Source organism: Myotis daubentonii, chromosome 20, assembly GCF_963259705.1.
Source record: "Myotis daubentonii chromosome 20, mMyoDau2.1, whole genome shotgun sequence".
NCBI classification, from domain to species: domain Eukaryota; kingdom Metazoa; phylum Chordata; class Mammalia; order Chiroptera; family Vespertilionidae; genus Myotis; species Myotis daubentonii.
In genome coordinates, this window is record NC_081859.1 from 14,906,531 (window position 1) to 14,929,151 (window position 22,621).

Consider the following 22,621-nt stretch of genomic DNA (forward strand, 5'->3'; position numbering starts at 1 on the left):
TCTGCTCTCCCCCCAGCTATCTAGTCTAGATACATAAAAGGCTAATATGCAAAGTGTCCCCTCGGGAGTTGGACTAGGAGTTCAATCGCTCGCTATGACGTGCGCTGATCACCAGGGGGTGGCACAGAACGAAGGAAGCCCCAATCGGCCCTTACCGCCCGCCAGGCCTAGGGACCCTACCTGTGCACGAATTTCATGCACCGGTCTCTATTCTAAATAAGCCTTTTTTCCAAATGTTCCATATACTGTGACTTTTTACATTCTGGTCCCTTTGCCTGAAATGTCCAACCTTTTTGAGTTAAAATTATTCAGGTGTTCTCCATGTTCTAAATGGTTGAATTTATGAAAGTGCTTATTATATTTATGCTTTAATCTTATCATCACCTTCTACTAGACTACAAGATTTCAGACAGCACGAACCAAGTTCAATTCATCTATTTGTCCTCAAAATCTAGCAAATAGCTTAATTTATAGTAAGCACTCAATATATGTTTTGCTAAGTTAATTCTGCCTTAGAATCATCATCACTGGCAAGTACATATATAACATCATCAATTACTGCAGACCCTGCACATTGGCCTACAACAGTGATGGCGAACCTTTTGAGCTCGGTGTGTCTGCATTTTGAAAAACCCTAACTTAACTCTGGTGCCGTGTCACCTAGAGAAATTTTTTGATATTTGCAACCATAGTAAAACAGAGGCTTATCTTTTTGATATTTATTTTATATATTTAAATGTCATTTAACAAAGAAAAATCAACCAAAAAAATGAGTTCACGTGTCACCTCTGACACACGTGTCATAGGTTCGCCATCACTGGCCTAACAGGGTCAGTTTCCTCAACTGTAAAAACATATTTTGTCATTAAGTTCCCTTTTAACTTTAAAAATTATTCTATGACTATATACATTACATATACATACACACATTTTTATGTATATCTCAGTGTATACTTTTTTCACACCAGGTATAGGAAGAATTCTATTTGTGGATGTGTGTGTGCATTTGTTAAGTTTCTACAGGTTTTCATCATGTATGAAACCTGCTAACAAACCAAATTCAAAGTACTTCTATAATTAGTACTGGGAAAAAATATCTGGCATATGGAGGGCATATAGATACTACAGTTAAGAAATGGTGACTATATATGAGTCCACTATTTAAATATATTCCTCAAATCTTAAATAATAACAAAGACATGTTTTCCATATTGCTCCAAGACTATGTAGTTGACTCTTGAACAACACAGGTTTGAACCACACAGATCCATTTACACATGGATTTTAATACTATAAATGTATTTTCTCTTTCTTATGACTCTTTTTTCTCTAGCTTACACTATTGTAAGAATACAGTATATAATACAAGTAATATACAAAGTAGGTGTTAATTGTATCAGTAAGGCTTCTAGTCAACGGTAGGCTATTAAGTTTTGGGGAGGCAAAAGTTATGCACAGCCCTAACCGGTCTGGCTCAGTCGATGAAGCGTCGGCCTGCGGGCTGAAGGGTCCCAGATTCGATTCCGGTCAAAGGCATGTACCTTGGTTGCGGGCACATCCCCAGTTGGGGGTGTGCAGGAGGCAGCTGGTCGATGTTTCTCTCTCATTGATGTTTCTAACTCTCTATCCCTCTCCCTTCCTCTCTGTGAAAAATCAATAAAATATATTTTTTAAAAAAAGTTATGCACAGATTTTCACCTGTGCGGGGGGGGGGGGGGGGGGGGGCGCGGGAGGGGGAATCAGTGCCCCTAACCGCTGCATTGTTCAAGGGTCAACTGTAGTCTCAAAAAACCAGGGGGAAAAAGCCAAAGTAATAAATATGTTTATAAACTTTTTTATTTTGAACTCTTAAATGAAAACTAGCATACTTCCATAAAAGTGAACCAATTAGAAGTACACTGAGTAAACGCACCGTTGTCACTGTAATCAGCAGGGGCTCAGTTTTGAAACAAGATGTCCACACATCTTACACTGTACCTACCCTTCCAGGAAGAACGACTGCTTTAACCACTCGGGATATGCCCAGGTCATAGAGACAGAGGACACTCCCTTCTGCATCTTCCAGTCCAATCAGCAATCCGCTTCTCTTCTGCCAAGAGAACTCTTTCACAGCGAGGATGATAGGTGACTCGTCACTCAGTCCGCTGAATCTATACGCAGACAACCGCTCTCCTGTTATAGAGTGCACTACCTCAAGCTGTGGGCCACAAGTCAAGTAAGCAAGTCCATTTTTCCCTGGAAGAAAAAAAGCAAACATGTTGCTTATTTTAATATTGTATGTGTACAACAAAACTAAAAATTTTTACATACATAATCTATATATATAGAAAAGCCTAATATGCCAATTGTCCCCACAGGAGTTCAACTGGGAGACCGATCGCTTGCCATGACGTGCACTGACTACCAGGGGGTGGCGCAGAACGAAGGAAGGCCCCAGCCGGCAGCCAGCAGCTGGGGAAGGGAGGCCCCGCTCAGCAGCCAGAAGACCCCAATTGGCCCCGATTGCCAGCCAGGCGTAGGCACCCTACCCATGCACTGGGCTTCTAGTATGATAATAATAAATAACCAGTAAAGGTACCATGCTATGCAATTAAATGCATTATCTCATTGACTCCTTGTTGAACCTCAATACAGAGAAAAGGCAACTAAACTTTCATACAGTGAAATAATTTGCCCAAAGACGAACAGCTAAATACAGAGCAGAAGTAGATCCCATTTAAGTCCAAAGCTCATATTTTAACTACATTATAACTTAAGAGTTAAACTAGGTGTTCTAAAATATAACATGTGACTCTATTCCAGAAGAATTCAAAATCTAACTGAGAAGACAAGACTTAAGTAGCATAACAAAAGGCAGTATCTATCAGAAGCCCTTCTAGTCATGTGTGGATTTTACTCTTCATGCAATTTAAAGTAACTAGAGCAGCAGTGGGCAAACTACGGCCCGCGGGCCGGATCCGGCCCGTTTGAAATGAATAAAACTAAAAAAAAAAAAAAAAAAAAAAAGACCGTACCCTTTTATGTAATGATGTTTCCTTTGAATTTATATTAGTTCACACAAACACTCCATCCATGCTTTTGTTCCGGCCCTCCGGTCCAGTTTAAGAACCCATTGTGGCCCTCGAGTCAAAAAGTTTGCCCACCCCTGTGCTAGATGGACGGTGGTAACTTTTATTACTAAATTTTTTATGTCTCTCATGCATCTAAGTAGATAGATAGTTGGATATACTAGATTATAGCTGAGGGGAGGCTAAATAGTTTAAGGAAGCACAGTGGGGACATAGAAGGCATGGGTTCAAAGCTCATATTTACCACCTGCTATCTAATAACTTAGAACAGGTCACTTCTTATTTGATTCTCAGCTACACAGAGTAGTAATTACTTAGAAAAGTCTACTATTTACCTCAGTGAAAAGTTGTTACAGTAAGTACTGTTCAAGAGAATAGCACTGTAAATAGCTAAATGACCAATACAAATGTTTCGCTTCTCTTTCTCCTAGGAAGGAGGGCTGTGATATTCACTTTCTGAAAAGTCTTCTGCAGCCCTGGCCAGTGCAGCTCAGCTGGCTGAGCGCTGTCCCATGCACTGAAAAGTCACCGGTTCCATTCCCAGTCAGGGCACACACTCAGGTTGTAGGCTTGATTCCCGGCAGGAGGCAGCCAATAGATGTTTCTCTCTCTCCCTTCCTGTCTCTAAAATCAATAAAATCATTTTTAAAAAAGTATTCTGTAGTGTCTTTCACTAAGCTGAAATTCATAATATAATGGCTTTTTTGGTGTGATTTTCTGTATTATATAATCCAAACCATATATATTAAGATCTTGTTCAGATTAATGGAATTACAAAACTAATATTTTGTCTCCCACAGGGCCCTAAAATTCAGAATTGCTTTATTCATAAGACTGTTTAGGTTCTAATCCAAGCTCACCAAAAAAACTTACTAATTATAAAGAAAAACCAGCTGTGTATTATTTCTACTTTCCAAATGTAGATACTCAATACTAAAAGATATTAAATATGCAGTGTTTTTAATGAAGAAAAATAAACTACACTCCCTCCCGAGTCACTGAAAATGTGTTCCAGAGTATGTAGATACTACTATATGAGTAGTCCCAGATGTTATGTATTTACTTAAGACCACTCTAACCAGGATATGCTTTTTTCTCATCCATATTAAAGAAACTGCAATAGATACTTATTACTTATCTTACAAATCAATCAAATTTGCAAATTTTCAGCAACATTACTTTACCTGCAGCAAACTTTCCACGAAGTACGGATTCTAATGTGATTTCATCTTCTCCCAGGGCTTCGATAGTTACTTCTGGGAACTGCAGAAGACCGCTCGTCACTTGTGCTGTTAAGTCTTGCATACTTTCACTGTAAATGTTTCAAAAAGATATTTCCATGATATTTCTATCATAATACACTTGTTTATCTCTAACCAGGAAAAAAGAAAAGCCATCAAAAATAAAAAACCTAAAACTGAAGTATGATTATAAAAAATACGTATTAATGTGCTTCTGGATCTGAGGTATTCTCTCCTAAGAAAATATTTCCCAAACAGACTTAGCAGAATAAAGATTCATTAAGCCAGATATCCCAAGGACATATATGAGTCCCTAGATTCTTTGAAAACTGGTTCAATGCCATTAATCTTATTGCCTGACTCTCAAAGAATACTTCACACACACACAAAAATACTAATATACATTTTAGAAAAATACTGCTATGATAAAAGGGGGGAAAGTCCGAGAGAAAAAAAAGTCCCAATCCACAGTAACTTAAGAAATTGAGTTTGGCACACCTTTAACTAGATAGAAAAAAATCTAAAATTATGTTTCATTACCATATATATAGAAGACTAGATTCCCTGAATGACCCTTCCATTGTGAACAACCAAATATAATGGTTAAAATGTAAAAGTATCTTTTCCAATGATTACTGCGTTGGAAAAGCCAAAAGGGAAGAGACCTAGGTATTTTGTAAGGCAAGTAAGCTGCCTGGCTGTGAGGCTGGCCCATCCTGGTGATCCTGATGTTGCTTTCAGCACTCCGAGGTCCAGAGGGGAAGAAGATAAAGCTTTGGGCCAACGGAGCCGGAGCCAATAAGCCAAGAAGAGCCTCCCCACCCACCACTCTACATTACACTCCACAAGACCCTATCATCAGCATAAAGATTAGCGAGAGAAACATCCATTGTGCAGGACAAGGAGAAATAAAGTTGCCTGTTTTGACCTTGGCAACAAGTCTCTACTCAGAAAATTTCCCGTCACACAAATCAGTGGCCAGAATTCAAACCATGTTGTAAGGAAGTACTCAGGTGAAGAATTTCTTACAAAGTGTTCTCAGGTTGGTAACGTTCCAAGCAACCTCCAGAAACCACCACATTTTCTCTGGAATCTTCAGAGTTCTCAAAGTTTCAACAAAAAGGGGCTCACAGTCAAAATAACAGAATAATGATATGATCAACAGCTGGCAAAATAAGTCTGCAAAGACTTCAGACAGTGAAATAACCAGAACACAAGCATGTTTAATATGCTTAAAGAAACCAGAGATTTAGCTTGCGAGTGAGAAAGAAACTAAAAATTAAAGAGCCCTGGCCAGGTGGCTCAGTTGGTTGGAGCTTCATCCCATGCTTCTGGTTTGACTCCGTCAGGGCACGTACCTAGATTGCAGGTTGATCCCTGATTGGGGCCTGTGCAGGAGTCAACCAATCAATGTTTCTTTCTCACCTCCCTCTCTCTAAAAATCAATGGGAAAATATCAGCAGGTGAGGATTAACAACAACAAAACAGTGTAAGTCTTTTTATTATCCAAAACAAATCCTAAAGTATAATCTAATAAAAGGGTAATATGCAAATTAACCATCATGCCATCACAAAGATGGAGACACCCATAGTGTCACACGCCGCAGAGGGAGGGAGGGCATCTCAGCAGGCAGCATGCCACAGCCCAGTGGACACAACGCAGGGGCGCCTCTGTGCGTGAGCTGCAGAGGAAACACCTTTTCTGACTGCTCATTGGCTAAGCTCCCTGTATGCCGCCACTCGCAGTGTTCTTGGTAACTTAGGTTATGAAAATCCAAGAAGGTGATCTAGGGTTTTTCCACCACACTCCTGGAGGAAAAAAACTAAGGTCCACTGCTGGAGGGGATAAGAAATGTCATATCCTGCCCTAGCTGGTTTGGCCCAGTGGATAGAGCCTCGGCGTGCCGACCGCAGGGTCCAGATTTGATTCTGACCAAGGGCATGTACCTAGGTTGCAGGCTCCTCCCTTGCCGGGGCTCAGGTCAGGGCTCATGCAGGAGACAGCTAATTGAAGTGTCCCTCTCACATCGATGTTTCTGTCTTTCCCTCTCTCTTCCAAGCTCTCTAAAAATCAATGGAAACATATCCTCAGGTGAGGATTAAAAAAAAGAACAGAAAGAAATGTCATATCCTATGAAAGAGACATCTTGAAAATGCCTAAAGAAAGTTGTCATTTTTTCCTGATGAAGGGAGTGGAGTCCGTGTTGATGAATACTTTGGTGGCTGCGGCAGCCGGCAGTGGCAGCAGCAGCGGGGTGATGGGGTTGGTGCTTCCCCCTAATCAGCCCAGTCACCTCCCGCAGAGGGAGGCCAGATTGTGGCTTAGGCCTGCTCCCCACAGGCCTAAGCCGTCAGTAGGACATCTCCTGAGGGCTTCCAGTCTGTGAGAGGGGGCAGGCTGGGCTGAAAGACGCCCCCCCCCCGCCCAGTTCACGAATTTCGTGCACTAGGCCTCTAGTTGAATATAAATTAATTAGGTTATAATTACTATAATATAGTAAATGGAAAATAGTGACCATTAGCTTCAAGTGCAACATCTCATATTTATAGGAGGATCCTAAGCTTAAGCCTTAGTTGCTGAAAGCATTATAATTTACACAAATTGATCACATTCCTCTCTCCTAAGTATCTTAGTACAGAGGAAAACCTTAGGAAGGGCCACCATCACCGATATTATGTTTCCTCCGCTGACAGCCTTCTATAGCCTTGATAAAGTGAGTGTAATGGTAAACTGAAGTTAATATATTTTCCTATTAAACTTAAAACCAGCCCTAGCTGGTTTGGCTCAGTGGATAGAGCATGGGCCTATGGTCTGAAGGGTCCCAGATTTGATTCTGGTAAAGGGCACATGCCTCAGTTGCAGCTGGATCCCCAGCCCTGATAGGGGCACATGGTGGAGGCAACCAATCGATGTGTCTCTCTCACACTGATGTTTCTCTCTCTCTGTCTCTCCCTTCCCTTCCACTCTCTAAAAATCAATGGAAAAATATCCTCGGGTGAGGATTAACAAATAAAATGAAATAAAAGACAATAAACTTAAAACCAAAGTCATTTATCTAGAGCTAAAACCTTCAGAATTCCATGTGGTAGCTCTCCTCAAAATGTATTCAGTGAAGTGTTCATGGGCATTTAGCAAAAAAGTTTTATGATCATTGCAATTCAATCAGGGTCATCCCAACATAATTTTTAAGACTTTCACAAGGTGATTCCAAAGTTCGTCTGAATGAATAATGCACAATGATCAATTATTTGAAAACAAAATTTTCTTTCTGAGGCTGGATGTGTTGTCTATTACTGTTATATTATTTTTAATATAAAGCAAAGATTATGATGTGGAAGTACTGGCTGAGTTACAGTATATTTTTAAATTGTAATTTCTACTGCAGATATACCCCGCCCCTCCCCCCCCCCCCCACACACACACTTTAAAAAACAGGACAGAGAAAAAACAACCCTGTAGGTTGCTTAGTGTAAAAAAAAAAAAAAACACATACACACACACACACACACAAAATCAGGACAGAGTATATGAAAACAAGTTCAGACAATGGACAAAAGGTAGCACAGGATAGTGGGCCCTTAGGGAAGTAAAACAAACCAGATAACCTCTAGGGCTGTGCATAGAATGTCCAGGTCACAGAGCACAGTGGGGAACCCAAATACAGCCCAAGGGTCTAAACTGAGAAGAGAGTTGAGAATGCCAGGAAGCCAAAGGTAGCTAGAATTCTCAGGCAGAGTACTGCAGTACAATTGGCCATACAAAGAACTCCAGAATTCCGCAGTGGTTTCCCCTGAATCTTCACATGATCAATGTAAGCATGTAAGGAAACTACCAGAGGCCAAGGAATGAATCATTGGAAAACTAAAGGAGAAACAACCCCTAGAGCTTACACAGGGCCAGGAATAGCTCCATAGTGGAAAAACCTCATAATACATGGGGCACGCAGTAGAGTACTCAGAAAGGCATTGATTTCTTCAGTAATAGGGAGAAAAATTAGCCCTTGTCTAGAAAGGCTCAATAAAGCAAGCCTCAAAAGAATCAAAGTCTTTCCAACTAACTTATTTGGAACTACACTCAAGACTATATAAAGGAATGCAAAAATATTCAGTATTTAAGAAAGCAAAATTTACAATGTTTGCCATCCAACCTAAAATCATCAGACACCTGGCCTGGTAACTTAGTTGATTCGAGCATCGTCCTGATATGACAAGTTTTGGGGTTCCATTCCCAGTCAGGGCACATATAAGAATCAACCAATGAAGGCATGAATAAGTGGAGGAACTTATTCTCTCCCTATCCCTCTCCTTTTCTCTCTCTAAAATCAACTAAACAACAACAAAAAAGTTATAAAAAATATCAACAGGCACCCTAGCTGGCTTGGCTTAGTGGACAGAGTGTCAGCCTGCGGACTGAAGGGTCCTGGGTTCGATTCCAGTCAGGGCACATGCCCGGGTTGCAGGCTCGATCCTCAGAAGGGGGCGTGCAGGAGGCAGCCGGTCAATGATTCTCTCATCATTGGTGTTTCTGTCTCTCTCTCCCTCTCCCTTCCTCTCTGAAATCAATAAAAATACATTATATATATATACTCAATATCATCAGGCAAGCAAAGCGGCAGGAAAAGGACTCATAGTAAGCAGGGAAAAACAGCTAACAGAAGCAGACCTAAAAATGACAGAAGTTAGAATGAGTCAATGAGGAAATTAAATCAGTTATTCTAGCCTTTAGTACAAGTTGATAGAGGAAGTATGAGCATGTTAAGGAGAGATCTGGGAGATGTAAGACTAAATCAAATTTCTAAAGATGACAAATTCATTGTGTGGTATTAATAGATTAGACATAGGAAGCAGCAGTAAATGTAAACACCCACAGTAAATAACTGTCTAAAATGAAGCAGAGAAAGAAAGCTGGGCCAGGAGGGAAAGGACAGAGCTAAGGCACAACCGCCAGTGCCCTGATATTTGTAACAGAGATCTCCCAAAGGAGACAACAGATATATTTGAAAAATGGCCAAATTTTCCCCTAATTTGATGACAACTATAATCCCACAAATCCAAAAAGGTCAGTAAACCTCAAAAGCACAAGAAACATGAAAAAACTCCACCAAAATACAGAGAAGATCTTAAAAGTAGCACCTCACTCAAAGAAACAAAGATAACAATGACGGGAGACTTATTAAACAATGTAAGCAATATGACAGTGAAACATTAAGTTCCAAAAGAAAACGCTTTTATGACGTGCCAGCATTGGCAACCTCTAGAACATGCTGGCAACCTCTAGAACAGCGGTTCTCAACCTGTGGGTTGCGACCCCTTTGGGGGTCGAACGACCCTTTCACAGGGGTTGCCTAAGACCATCGGAAAACACATATATAAATTTAATCACTATGCTTTCATTATGTTCAATTTGTAACAATGAAAATACATCCTGCATATCAGATATTTACATGACGATTCATAACAGTAGCAACATGACAGTTATGAAGTAGCAACGAAAAAAATGTTATGGTTGGGGGTCCCCACAACACGAGGAACTGTATTAAAGGGTCGCGGCATCAGGAAGGTTGAAAACCGCTGCTCTAGAAGGTAACTTACAAAGTTTCAACTCCTCCTCAAAACCTAGACAGGCACAGCAGAACACCGTGCTGGCTGTCCCAGGTAAATACTGTTTTCTTGACGAAGCACATGGATCGTGTCACTCCCCTTCTCGAACCCTTCAACGACTCCCTGCTGCACATTACAGTTAACACCTTCACCCACAGGCAAGCAAGGCTCTCCACAATCGGGAAGTCCCAGACTACTTTGCAGCACTGTCTCCTCAAACCACTGAACTTCCTTCATGAGTTGGCCACTGCCTAGCACTTTCATTCTTTTATTTCTGCTGTCTCTCCTTACACCTCCATCTCCAAGCCCATCATTCACAGACTAGATTCCCCAATGAGATCTGGGTAGATCCACCCTTTCATATTTAATTTCATCTCTAAGATCACCCCTTTCGAAAACCTTTGTGTTAATAATGCTAAATATAATTTTTAAAAACTCATTACTTGTGCTTGCCTGTCTTCCCCACTATACTGATTTTCTGAAAGGCAAAAATCAGCTCTAGCTGGTTTGGCTCAGTGGATAGAGCATCGGCCTGTGAACTGAAGGGTCCCAGGTTCGAGTCTAGTCAAGGGCACATGCCTGGGTTGCAGCCTTGATCCCCAGTAGGGGGCATGCAGGAGGTGGCCAATCCGTGATTCTCATCACTGATGTTTCTATCTCTCTCTCCCTCTCCCTTCCTCTCTGAAATCAATAAAAATATTTTTAAAAGGCAAAAATCATATCTTATTCCTGTGAATTCCAGAGGGTCACAATGACTTGCAACTAACAGGTCCTACATATGTGGTAAAGTAGGATAGCAAGATATTAGCAGGGCAGGAATAAACAAGTTAAACAATAAATTCCAATTTACTTAAAACACACTCAATATTCTTAAAACCCAGCAAGAAACAACCAATTTAAAAATGGCCAAAGACCTTAAACAGACACCTCCATAAAGTACATAGACAGCAAATAAGCACATGAAAAGATGCTGCACGTCGTATGTCATGACATGAGGGGAACACAAATGAAAACATGGCGAAGTCACAGATGCCTCTCTCCAGGTCCAGCGAAGGGAGCAGCCTCAGGCCTTTGGCAATGGCCTGCCTTTAGCATGTGCAGAAATAGAAGCAGACCTGCAGGCTGAAGCTTAAAAGTAATGAATAAAGCCCTGAAATTAATTAAAGGTGCTGGCTGCGATAAAATTTCTGTAAGTGGGACAGTCAAAGCCTGGTCTGAGGCTGCCCGGGCCCTCAGAAGGCGGCACTCCCGTAGCACTGCCAGCTGCCCGGGCCTGAAGTGGGTATTTCTCACGCATCTGCGTGTGAGACACACAGCTGAAGTGCTTGCCTCAAGCAAGTGAAACAATTCCACTCCTGCAGGCTGTGCTCTCCCAGCGGTGCCAGAAGGATCAGCATGGCCTCCGTTGCTAATTGCTAACTAACTAACTAACTAACTAACTAACTAACTAACGTCTATGAAGTAACCCCCCAAAGGAGACTCATTCAGAGTCCTTTCAACTTTATCTTCAAAAGTAGCCAATTAATTCAAGTGACAGTGAGTTTATCCCAGAAAATCTTGGGCAATTAGTGAAATTAGGGTATAACTAAGAATATTCAGAACACCACAGCTTAGGTGATCTGGGTATTATTCCTGTACTGGTTCGATTCAGTGATTATAAATGAAAGGAAATTAACATGTATATGTTCTTTTGTAGAAAACAGGTGCCCAGACTAGAAAACATATTTGAGTGGAATTCTTAAGTCAATGTAAAAAAACACTACATACCTGAATTCACCTATTATTTTGGCCAAAATACCGAAAACTGACAACAGCAAATGCTGTGAAGATGTGGAGCCACAGGAATTCTCATTCGTTGCTAGTGGGAATACAAAATGGTACCTCCGCTTTGGAAGACAGTTTGGCAGTTTCTTACAAAACTAAACATATTCTTACCATATGATCCAACAATCACACTCGTTGGTACTTATCCAAAGGAACTGAAAACATGACTACACAATAACCTGAACATGGATATATAGAACAGCTTTACTCATAATTATTAAAACCTGGAAACAACCCACATGTCCTTCAGGAAGTGAATGGAGAAACAGTGGGGTAATCCATACAGTAAGTGTTCAGTGCTTCAAAAAAAAAAAAAAAAAAAAAAAAGCTGTCAAGCCATGAAAAGACATGGAGGATGTTTAAATGCATATTACTAAGTGAAAGAAGCCCATCTAAAGGTTACATACTGCATGATTCCAACTATATGACATTATGAACAAGCCAAAACTGTGCACGCAGTAAAATGACCAGCAGTTGCGAGGGGTTAGCAGAGAGGGAGGGATGACGAGGCAGCACACAGGATTTCCAGGGCAGTGAAACTGCTTTGAGTAATACTGTAAAGGTGGATGCCTGCCATTATATGTTTGTCCAAGCCCACAGAACGCACAACCCTCATGCAAACCACGGACTTTGGATGATAATGATGCCTCAGTGTAGGTTCTCCAGCTGTTCTGACTGGTGGGGGTTGCTGACGGTGGGGGAAGCTACGCATGAGTGGAAATCTATGTACCTTCTACTCAATTTTGCTGTGAACCTAAAACTGCTCTAAAAAAACTCAATATTGGGCCTGACTGGCATGACTCAGTGGTTGAGCATCAACCTATATGAATCAGGAGGTCACAGTTCCATTCCCAGCCAGGGCACCTGCTGGGGCTGCAGACTCATCCCTAGTGGGGGGCGTGCAGGAGGCAGCCAATGGATGATTCCCTCTCATCACTGATGGTTTTTTTTCTCTCTTTCCCTCTCTCTGAAATCAATAAAAGTAAATAAATAACTCAATATTGGGTCCAACTTATTTTTAAGTACACTACATTTTCAGTATTAAGCAAAACAAAATTTGCAAAATTACTAGGAAAAATATTAATACAGAATACCATGTCATCTCTGTGTGAAATACACACCATCAAAAGCAGCTGAATTCTACAACCGAAAATAAAACCAGTTGTTCTTCTGGTTGTTCAATACTGCAATATACACTGGGCAAACGAGTCTGTAAAGCATTTTGTACACATTTTTCCTTCTGACTCAAAAAGACAATCATGATTTAAATGTAAACAGTGGAACCCAGAAACTTCTAACCTTTCAGCGTTTGATCTTTCAAACAACTCAAACATTTGTTTATCACCAACGACTTTTAACACATTGTGTTGGGAAAGGAATGCAGGGGCAAAAAGATCCCCCCTCCCCCCCCCCCCCTCCAGGAGTTACACGCGGACGGAGTAGATACATACCCACTAAGATCCCAGACGGTCCAAACGCTACAATCCAGGCACCTACGCGGTGCGAGCCCGGGAGAAGGGGGGTGACGGGAGTGGAAGGGGGCGCAGAAAAGATGGCATTCGCACCAACAAGGACTGGGAATGTGAGAACTTGCAAGGGGCAGAGGTTCACTCCAGGCGGAAAGACACGAGCAAAGGCACATCCAAGTGCATCTTGGAGAAAAGGGGCCCAGCACTGGGGATGGCTCCGGAGCAGCCGAAGCTCAAGACCCGTGACCACCGAGGTGGACGAGCAGCCCGTGGAGGCCGCGGACCTGCCCCAACCCAAGGGCAGTCAGACCCCGCTCCCAACGCGGGGCTCCTGAGAACGTGCACGGTTAGGACAGAAACAAACAATATTTGGTTCCTTTTGAGTCCTCACGTGTCTGGTGCAAAAGTGCCGTGTAAAAACCTTCAAAACACCGTTTCTGAAAAATATTCATAGCTGTGTTGCGAACTGGTGACACTTTGGTCCAGGGTTACTGGAAAACGGGCATTAAATCCCCAGTCCGGAGAGCATTAGCATTAAAACCTATAGCACAGCTCACTGCCTGGGGCTCGGCTGGTCGTCCCTGTTTAAACCCCGGAATCAGGGAACCACCCTCATCTCTTCCCCCCACAGATCCAACCAACGCAAGTTCACCAAAGAGGGGGCTTCCAGGCTCCTGGCTCTTGGGGTAATTTGTGGATAAACTAGAGACATTTTATTATAAAGGACCCAGGGTCTCCCAAACAGTTCTCCAACTATTTAAAAAAAAAAAAAGAACAGCTACCCAATATGAATAAATTTCATTGATTTTGAGAACAGATTACTTCCTCCCCACCCCCGATCCCCCCCCCCAAAACACACAGACAACCGGTAAGAAAAGTAACCGACTTCCAGCTGGGGCGCCGGGGGTGCGTGCAACCCCCCAGGTGCCCGGTCAGGCTCCCGCGCAGGCGGGACGGCACGCCCGGGGGACCCGGGAGCGGGGCGGACGCCGCCCCTTTGAGATCGCGGGGCGCCCTCCCCGCCGGACTCACCGGAGCCACAGCGAGAAGTCCGCGTAGCAGGCGCCGGGGTAGCCGCCGACCACAGCGCCCGGCGACGGCCCCCGGGGGAGGCCCGCCATGCTCCCGGCCGCACGGGAGACCGTGAGCCAGGCCGACGGGAGGCCGCTCCGCCGCCATGTGCCGCCGCGCCTGGTTATGTAACCCGCCCCGCTACGCGCCGCAACCGCCAACGGAACCCCCGGCCCGGCCCGCGAGCCGGGTCCGGCCGCTCACTGGGCGCGTGAATGCCAGGCCTCGGCCCGGCACGCGGGGGCGCCGCGAGGCGGGAGCAGCCGGGCGGCCGCACGGGCCCAGGCCGCGCAGACCCGCCCTCCGCCGCGGGAGCCCACGGCCTTCCTCCCCGCCCCTCCCTACCTGACGGCGGGGGGCCCGGCCGCCGCGGCCGCGGGTCCGATGGGGCGCGAGGCGAGTCGAGGCGCAAGCTCCTCCCGCGCGGTCCGTCACAGCATCTCCCGGGAGACACGGTCGCCACAGGCGGGAGCGCACGCCTCCGCCGCGCGGGCCTCCGGCCGCCCCGGAGCGCACGCCTGGCCGCCGGGTGCTCAGCGACCGGAACGCCGACGCGGCTCGGGATCCTCGCCCGCGCGACTCTGCCGCCTCCGCTCCGACAGCGCCTGCCGGGCTCTGCGCCTTTCCCGGGGCGGGCGGGCCGAGTCCCACACGCCCGGGAGGGGAGGGAAGGGGGAGGGCCGACGGGGAGGGGAGGGGGAAGCAGATCGCGGCGCGGGGACCGCAGCTCTCGCGAGTGTTCCGGCCTCGCGCGCCGGCGCCGCGGGAATTTTTAAACTCCCGCGTGAAAGAAGGTGGGGAAGACCAGGAAGGGAAGGGAAGCCGCAGGGTCTGGGAAAGGCCGTCGTTTGCATAAAAACAGGATCTCCCCGCCTTCGCTGAGCTGAGGGGAAGAAAGACTACGACTCCCACAATGCCTTGCCAGCCAAATTGCGGGGGCGGCTGGACTCGTGGGCCCGGAGCGCAGTCGGGAATGGTAGTCTTCCTCTGAGGTCCGGCGGGGCGCCTCTGTGGCGGGAGGGTCGCTGCATTATCGTGGGGCCACGCTTGCTGGCGGACAAGAGATCATCTTTGCCCTCCTGGCAACCCCGTTTGCCCTCAGTGTTTTTCGTTCTCTCTGCTCCTACTTTTGGTGCTAAAAGTGAGCACCAGACTAATGGGGGAACCTTTTTCCTTCCTCCTATCCTATCTAATAAAAGGCTACTATGCAAATTGACCGATCAGAATGCCCCCAATGGCCCCCATCTGGCCGTGGCCAGTTGGACCCCACCAGTGCACGAATTCATGCACTGGGCCTCTAAAATATATATCTTTACATCCTCGTGGGCGTTCTTGGCAACAGGTGCTCACAAAGCCTGCTGTTTTTCAAAATTTTACCCTATGGCCTAGCCTAGCCAGTTTGCCTCAGTGGTTAGAGCGCCAGCCTGTGGACTGAAGGGTCCCAGGTTCAATTCAGGTCAAGGGCACCTGCCCGGGTGTGGGCTCAGTCCCCAGTAGGGGGCGTGCAGGAGGCAGCCCATCAGTGATGCTCATCATTGATGTTTCTCTCCCTCTCCCTTTCTCTCTGAAGTCAATAGAAATATATATATTTTAAAAAATGTTTTTTTACCCTAAATCAGTGTTATCTTTTGGGTCACCCTTGAGTTTCATTATGGAGTTGTTTTAATTATTATTTGTTTTAGTATCTTTGAAACTAGTAGTTCCAGCACCAAACACATTTCAAAAAAATAGATGTGGAATCTGTCCCTAATAGTAAGTACCAAGTAAAAGGATTATAATGTGAGGATTCAAGCAGGCCGATGTTGTTCTTTTTGTCCTTAGGGGGTGGAGAGAGATAGAAGGAGATACAGGGGAGATAAATGGTGATGGAGGGAGATTTGACTTGGGGTGGTGAACACAGTGCAATACACCATGATGTATTTTAGAATTGTACTCATGAAACCTAGATAATTTTATTAACCAAGGTCACCCAATAAATTCAATAAAAAAAAAATGTTGATCCAGCTCTAGCTGGTTTGGCTCAGTGGATAGAGCATTGGCCTTCGGAATAAAGGGTCCCGGGTTCAATTCTGGTCAAGGGCACATGCCTGGGTTTCGGGCTTGATCCCCAGTAGGGGGCATGCAGGAGGGAGCTGATCAATGATTCTCTCTCCCTCTCTCTTTCTCTCCAAAATAAAAAATACTAATATATATATTTTTTAAAAATAAAATAAGGCTGCCTTTTAGAAATGTAATTTCTTTTTTTCTATATTTCTGTTTATTGGCAGTAATCTCTAAACGTACCGTATTTGGTTGCAAAAGGTACTGGACTAAGTTGTAGCAGAGAAGGAGGTGAAAGAGGTTTGGGGAGTTTGCCTTGATTCTAAGTCAGTGATGGCGAACCTATGACACGCGAACTCATTTTTTTGGTTGATTTTTCTTTGTTAAATGGCATTTAAATATATAAAATAAATATCAAAAATGTAAGTCTTTGTTTTACTATGGTTGCAAAGATCAAAACATTTCTATATGTGACACGGCACCAGAGTTAAATAAGGGTTTTTCAAAATGCTGACATGCCGAGCTCAAAAGGTTCGCCATCACTGTTCTAAGTGGACCTCTTCAACAGAGAACCCCCCCTCCGTCAAATGTGCTGATTTATGTCCTTGCCTCGCTCCTCACTCCGCACTTTCTTTCTTTGGCACCGTTGCGTGCTCCATCCATGAGCACTGAACTTCTTGTTAGTCCAAAGCAGGCGTGGGCAAACTTTTTGACTCGAGGGCCACAATGGGTTCTTAAACTGGACCAGAGGGCCGGAACAAAAGCATGGATGGAGTGTTTGTGTGAACTAATATAAATTCAAAGTAAACATCATTACATAAAAGGGTACGATCTTTTTTTTTTTTTTAGTTTTATTCATTTTAAATGGGCTGTAGTTTGCCCACGGCTGGTCCAAAGACTCTCAACTCAAGTGTGTTGCTAGTGAGCTGTGTGACATTAGAAAAATTAAGTGACCTCTCTGGGCTAAAGTTATCAGATCAGTAGTGTAAGAGTAACTGGATTAGAGGATCTACTGATTCATTAGGTTTTGTTAACTTTGATCTAAGGGCCCTGCCAGTTGTAAAATGCAAAAATCCATCTCATCATATTTAAATCCAGATTCATCAACTTTCTAAATGATCTTCCAGATTTTAATCATTCCTTTCAACATTACCAATGGATCGGTTTCTGTATGATTGTCTATAATCTGGATGAACCCTACCTTTCCTATTTAATTTTCCTACATCGTTCCTGGAAATCATTTCTTCATTCCCCTCCAAACATGGCTTTGCTTTTCGGTGTCTCCCAGCCTCCTCTCCCTGATCTAACTCTTCATATGCCTCAGGATCCAGCCCAAGTCTCTCTTCTCTCCCACATTCTCCCTTCAATGTCAGCCCACATTAATCACTCAGAACTCGCTCTGAAAATATGCTGTTATTTTATGTCTGTTCCCCCTTTGCCTCTGACTCCCTACACCCACCCACCACCCCCCATCTCGCAGCTACACTGAGAGCACAGGCTGTATCTTATGCTTCTTAGAATGCTTTCCTCATAACTGCTAGTTTTTCACTTTAATTGCTATGTAAACTGAATTTCCACTCTGAAGTGCTCATTCAGTCCTCTTTCCCCTTTTCAGTCATTTAAGCGTATGCCAAATTATTTTCGTTACTTTCAAGAGACGCTAATAATGTTAAGTGTAAAAAACATCTGGGCTTGACGGCAAACGAGTCTGGGGAAGAGCTGATTCAATAAACTTAAACCTCTCTTTTCTGTCCTACTTCACTGCCTGGAACGTGTTTGGCAGCCCCCAGTCACTTGCCTGTGGTGCGAGCCCATTTAGGCCTGTGCGGCCTCTTGCCCCGTGGCTGTCCCACACACAGGACGACCTTTGGCAAACACGGCTTCAGAGCTTTTCTTTTCTGGAGGAATATTGTGTCGTAAAAAGAATACGGTCTTCTGGAGCCAGGCAAACTTGGGCTTTCATTTTTTTTCATTCCGTTCTAGCAACATGACTTTTATCAAATGACTTCACTCCCTGTGCCTGTTTTCTCGCTGAAAAACAAAGGATGCTACTACTTACTTCCCATGCAGAGCTGCTGAAGAGATTAAAGGGATGTGCCCAGCTCAGGCCTTCGTTCCCTTCCTACCTGTGTGACAGTTGGGCTTTGGTAAAAGGCCCAGAAAATGATAATGACGAGGAGCCTCCTTCCGGGCGCGAGGCTACGGCTGGTGGAAGCCGGTGAGGCTGGACCCCGAGGAGATGAAACAGAAGATGTGCGAGGATGTGATCTCCATACGGAACTTCCTCATCTATGGAGCCCTGCTGCGAGTCACGCCTTTTATCTTAAAGAAATCGGACGGCATATCAAGATTGGACATTACATGTGGATGCGTGATATGAAGAACCTGGTTACAGTTTCTACTCTGCAAATGAACAGGCCCAGACCGATATCAGAGGCTCTGCTTGAATGGACATACAATTTCTACTTGTTAAGAACAAGTAGCTGACCTTCGTAGCTAAAACAGAAAACTACTTGGGAAACATGGAAACACGTTTCTTTTTTCTTTTTTTAAAAAAATATATTTTATTGATTTTTTACAGAGAGGAAGGGAGAGGGATAGAGAGTTAGAAACATCAATGAGGGAGAAGCATGGATCAGCTGCCTCCTGCACGCCCCCTATTGGGGATGTGCCCACAACCAAGATACATGCCCTTGATGGGAATCGAACCTGGGACCCTTCAGTCCACAGGCCGACGCTCTATTCACTGAGCCAAACCAGTTAGGGCGAAACACGTTTCTTATGCCTGTCATACTCAGCCTCCATGAATGTTGGTATAACTGTAAATAATGTCAAACTCCATTTTCTAGCAATTCTTAATTATATAAGGGAGTTATGTCTGCAGTGGCCCTGTCTTGTCAGTCATTTCTAGGGACCTTTTTACTTCTGTCAGGAATATACTGAAGAGCTCCTTACGACTAGTTATGTTTTATGGAAGCCAGCACACATCCACAACAACATTTAAGCACAGGACCATTAGTCTATATTTTTAATAAATGTACTAATAAAATTAAAAAAATGATAATGACTAGTGTGGACCCTTGTGCTTCTATCAGTATTGTTTATTCTAGAGCAGCAGTTCTCAACCCGTGGGTCGCGACCCCTTTGGGGGTTGAACGACCCTTTCACAGGGGCCACCTAAGACCATCAGAAAACACATAGATAATTACATATTGTTTTTGTGATGAATCACGATGCTTTCATTATGTTCAATTTGTAACAATGAAAATACATCCTGCATATCAGATATTTACATGACGATTCATAACAGTAGCAACATTATAGTTAGGAAGTAGCCACGAAAATAATTTTATGGTTGGGGGTCCCCACAACATGAGGAACTGTATGAAAGGGTCGCGGCCTTAGGAAGGTTGAGAACCACGGTTCTAGGGTATGCTGAATTTCATTCTGGACATTCCACTTAGGACATCCTCCTTAACATCTTGCTTCAATTTTCAGACATTTCTTGGTAAAAATTAATGCCACATCACCTCCGCTTTTTTCTAATCAAATCTGATGAATCTACCTGAAGTTTATTCAAATCCCTACCAGAGACCAAAGAACAAGTTAAGATCCGGAAAAGCAAAAAGGGAAACATCCCATTTATAATTTTAACCATGTAGGATATTGTTTGACTAATAGTTTGAAATGCTTCGAAAACTTAAAGCACCATGCAGACGTCACAGTTAATACAGGCCATGCGGGCGTTACGGGATTAAAATATATTCACAAGAAAAAAATAAGTCTGAGAAAACCACCCAACAAACCAGGCACAAAACATGGTTCATAGGAGCGACCTCTTCCCTCCCTGGAATATCAGATTCAACTGTTTCCATTTCTCTCTCTCTCCACCTCGGAGAGCCCGCTTTCCTTGCCTGGTTTCCTTGGAGGCAGAGAGCGGCAGGCAGGTGAGAGAGCAATATACTTGCCACTCCCGTCGCGGAAAGAAACGTGTAACTATTACTCTGGAATCCAGTTTAACAATGCTCTAAGGCAGTGGTTCTCAACCTTGGCTGCCCATGAGAATCACCTGGGAATCTTTCTAAAATCCTGATTTCTGGGCCCCATCCTCCGGAAATTCTGTTTCTTTGTGATGGGGTGGGGCCACCGCATGAGTCACAAAGACACAGAATTTCCGGGGGACGAGGCCCAGGAATCAGGATTTTAGGAAGATGCCCAGGCGATTCTCACGGGCAGCCCAGGCTGAGAACCGCTGCTCTAAGGCAAGCATGCATCCTGAGAAACTAAAGCTTCAACATTTAAAAAATGCAGAATTTCAAGATCCATCCTATTAATGGTGTTCTTTGGGGTTAAGCAATAGTGAAATCATAACCAGGATAGTTTCAGTTAAAATATACAGATTTTTAAAGTGACTTTGGTGCCCCCAGCTCAGATGGGTGGAGCAGAGTTCGGATGTGCCAAGGTTGCTGGTTGATCTTTGGCCAGAGCACCTCCAAGAAGCAACCAGTGGCCCTGGCCAGTTTGGCTCAGTAGATAGAGCATTGGCCTGTGGTGTGAGGGGGCCCGGGTTCGATCCCAGTCAAGGGCACATGCCCGGGTTGTGGGCTCGACCCCCAGTAGGGGGCGTGCAGGAGGCAGCCAATCAACGGTTCTCTCTCGTCATTGATGCTTTTATCTCTCTCTCCCCCTCTCTCTTCCTCTCTGAAATCAATTCAAAAAAAAAAAAAGCAACCAATGAATACATGAATAGGTGGGACAACAAATCGATGTTTCTTTCTCCCTCTCTCTCTAAAAATCAATAACTAAAAAAATTTTTAAAATTTAAAAAGTAACATTGGAAGAGGAAGATGTAAGAGAAAGGAACAGGTAGTAAGGAAAGTAATTTTTAAGAAGACATGACCTGTGGTACCATGTTTAAGACAAATATTACCTTCAGAGAAGGAAAGAAAATGTGGCTTTTTGGGGCACCATTCATAGGAAAACAATTTTCAATGAATAAAAACTATAATTTAATGACAGAAAAATATTTATATTACTTTTTAAAAAACTATAGGTTTGATTTCATGTTTATTTATTTATTTATTGGTTAATCCTTACCTGAGGATATTTTTCCCACTGATTTTTAGAGAGAGAGAGGAAGGGAGAGGGAGAGTGAGATAGAAACATCAATGATGAGAGACAACCATTGATCCGCAGCCTCCTGCACGCCCTAGACTAGGGATTGAGCCCTGTGCCCTGACTGGGAATGGAACCATGACCTCCTGGTTCATAGGGCAACGCTCAACCACTGAGCCACGCCGGCCAGGCTGTTTATCTTTTTAAAATCAAAACAAATAAAATCCATCCCAAAAATGTTTTTGGCAAATCATTTGACAAGCTGTTTATCCATCTGTAAAGTGAGGTGTTTGGCCTAGACCAGTGGTTCTCAACCTTCCTAATGTCGCGACCCTTTCATACAGTTCCTCATGTTGTGGTGACCCCCAACCATAAAATTATTTTCGTGGCTACTTCATAACTGTAATTTTGCTACTGTTATGAATCGTCATGTAAATATCTGATATGCAGGATGTATTTTCATGGTTACAAATTGAACATAATGAAAGCATCGTGGTTCATCACAAAAACAATATGTAATTATCTATGTGTTTTCTGATGGTCTAAGGCGACCCCTGTGAAAGGGTCATTCAGCTCCCAGAGGGGTCGCGACCGACAGGTTGAGAACCGCTGCCCTAGAGCATTCTTCTGAAAATGAGTTTAAATGTAGGTCTTTAGGGTTTAGATGTGAATTATTTGTTAGCAGGCCACATAATTGCTGTTTAGTGAAGAAAACAATACAGAACTTTAACGAAACCAAAATTACATCCTTGAGATTCTAATAATTCTCAGGTAGAGAGTACTTTTCAGTATAGTTTACTTTGTTTCCGTTCCCTATTAATTTATTTGTTCACTCATTAAATATTCATTAAGTGGTTTTAATTAGCTATTCATTATTCAAGGCATCGGGGATACAAAGCTTGATAAGACCAATATCTGTGTCCCTCAGCAATGCAATCAAAACACCATAGTTACGGCCCTGGCCCGTTTGGCTCAGTGGCTAGGGGGTTGGCCTGTGGTCGGAAGGGTCCCGGGTTCGATGTCGGTCAGAGCACATGCCCAGGTTGTGGGCTCGGTCCCCGGTGAGGAGCCTGTGGGAGACAGCCAATCGATGATTCTCTCTCATCATGGATGTTTCTCCCTCTCTCTTCCTCTCTGAAATCAATAAACATATATTTTTTAAAAAATCATAGTTACATTAAAATTACTTTTT

The 22,621-nt window shown here is 43.8% G+C and overlaps 1 protein-coding gene across 7 annotated transcripts in view; it reads right to left on the reverse strand.

Annotated features, from left to right (window-relative positions):
* AHCTF1 (AT-hook containing transcription factor 1) overlaps positions 1–14,943 on the reverse strand; it is a 74,544-nt gene extending 59,601 nt beyond the window's left edge. For 4 of the 7 annotated variants that reach the window (XM_059677592.1, XM_059677590.1, XM_059677591.1 and 1 more), the window contains exons 1-3: positions 14,236–14,256; positions 4,253–4,380; positions 1,982–2,235 (exon numbers count right to left, since the gene is read on the reverse strand). In XM_059677592.1, coding sequence (XP_059533575.1) covers positions 1,982–2,235; positions 4,253–4,373 — 375 coding nt within the window. In that variant the 5' untranslated portion in view covers positions 4,374–4,380; positions 14,236–14,256. Of the gene's footprint in view, positions 1–1,981; positions 2,236–4,252; positions 4,381–14,235; positions 14,258–14,619 lie in introns of those variants that run through there. The other 3 variants (XR_009450250.1, XM_059677588.1, XM_059677593.1) reach the window with 3 other exon arrangements.
* Positions 14,944–22,621: the final 7,678 nt, after the last annotated feature.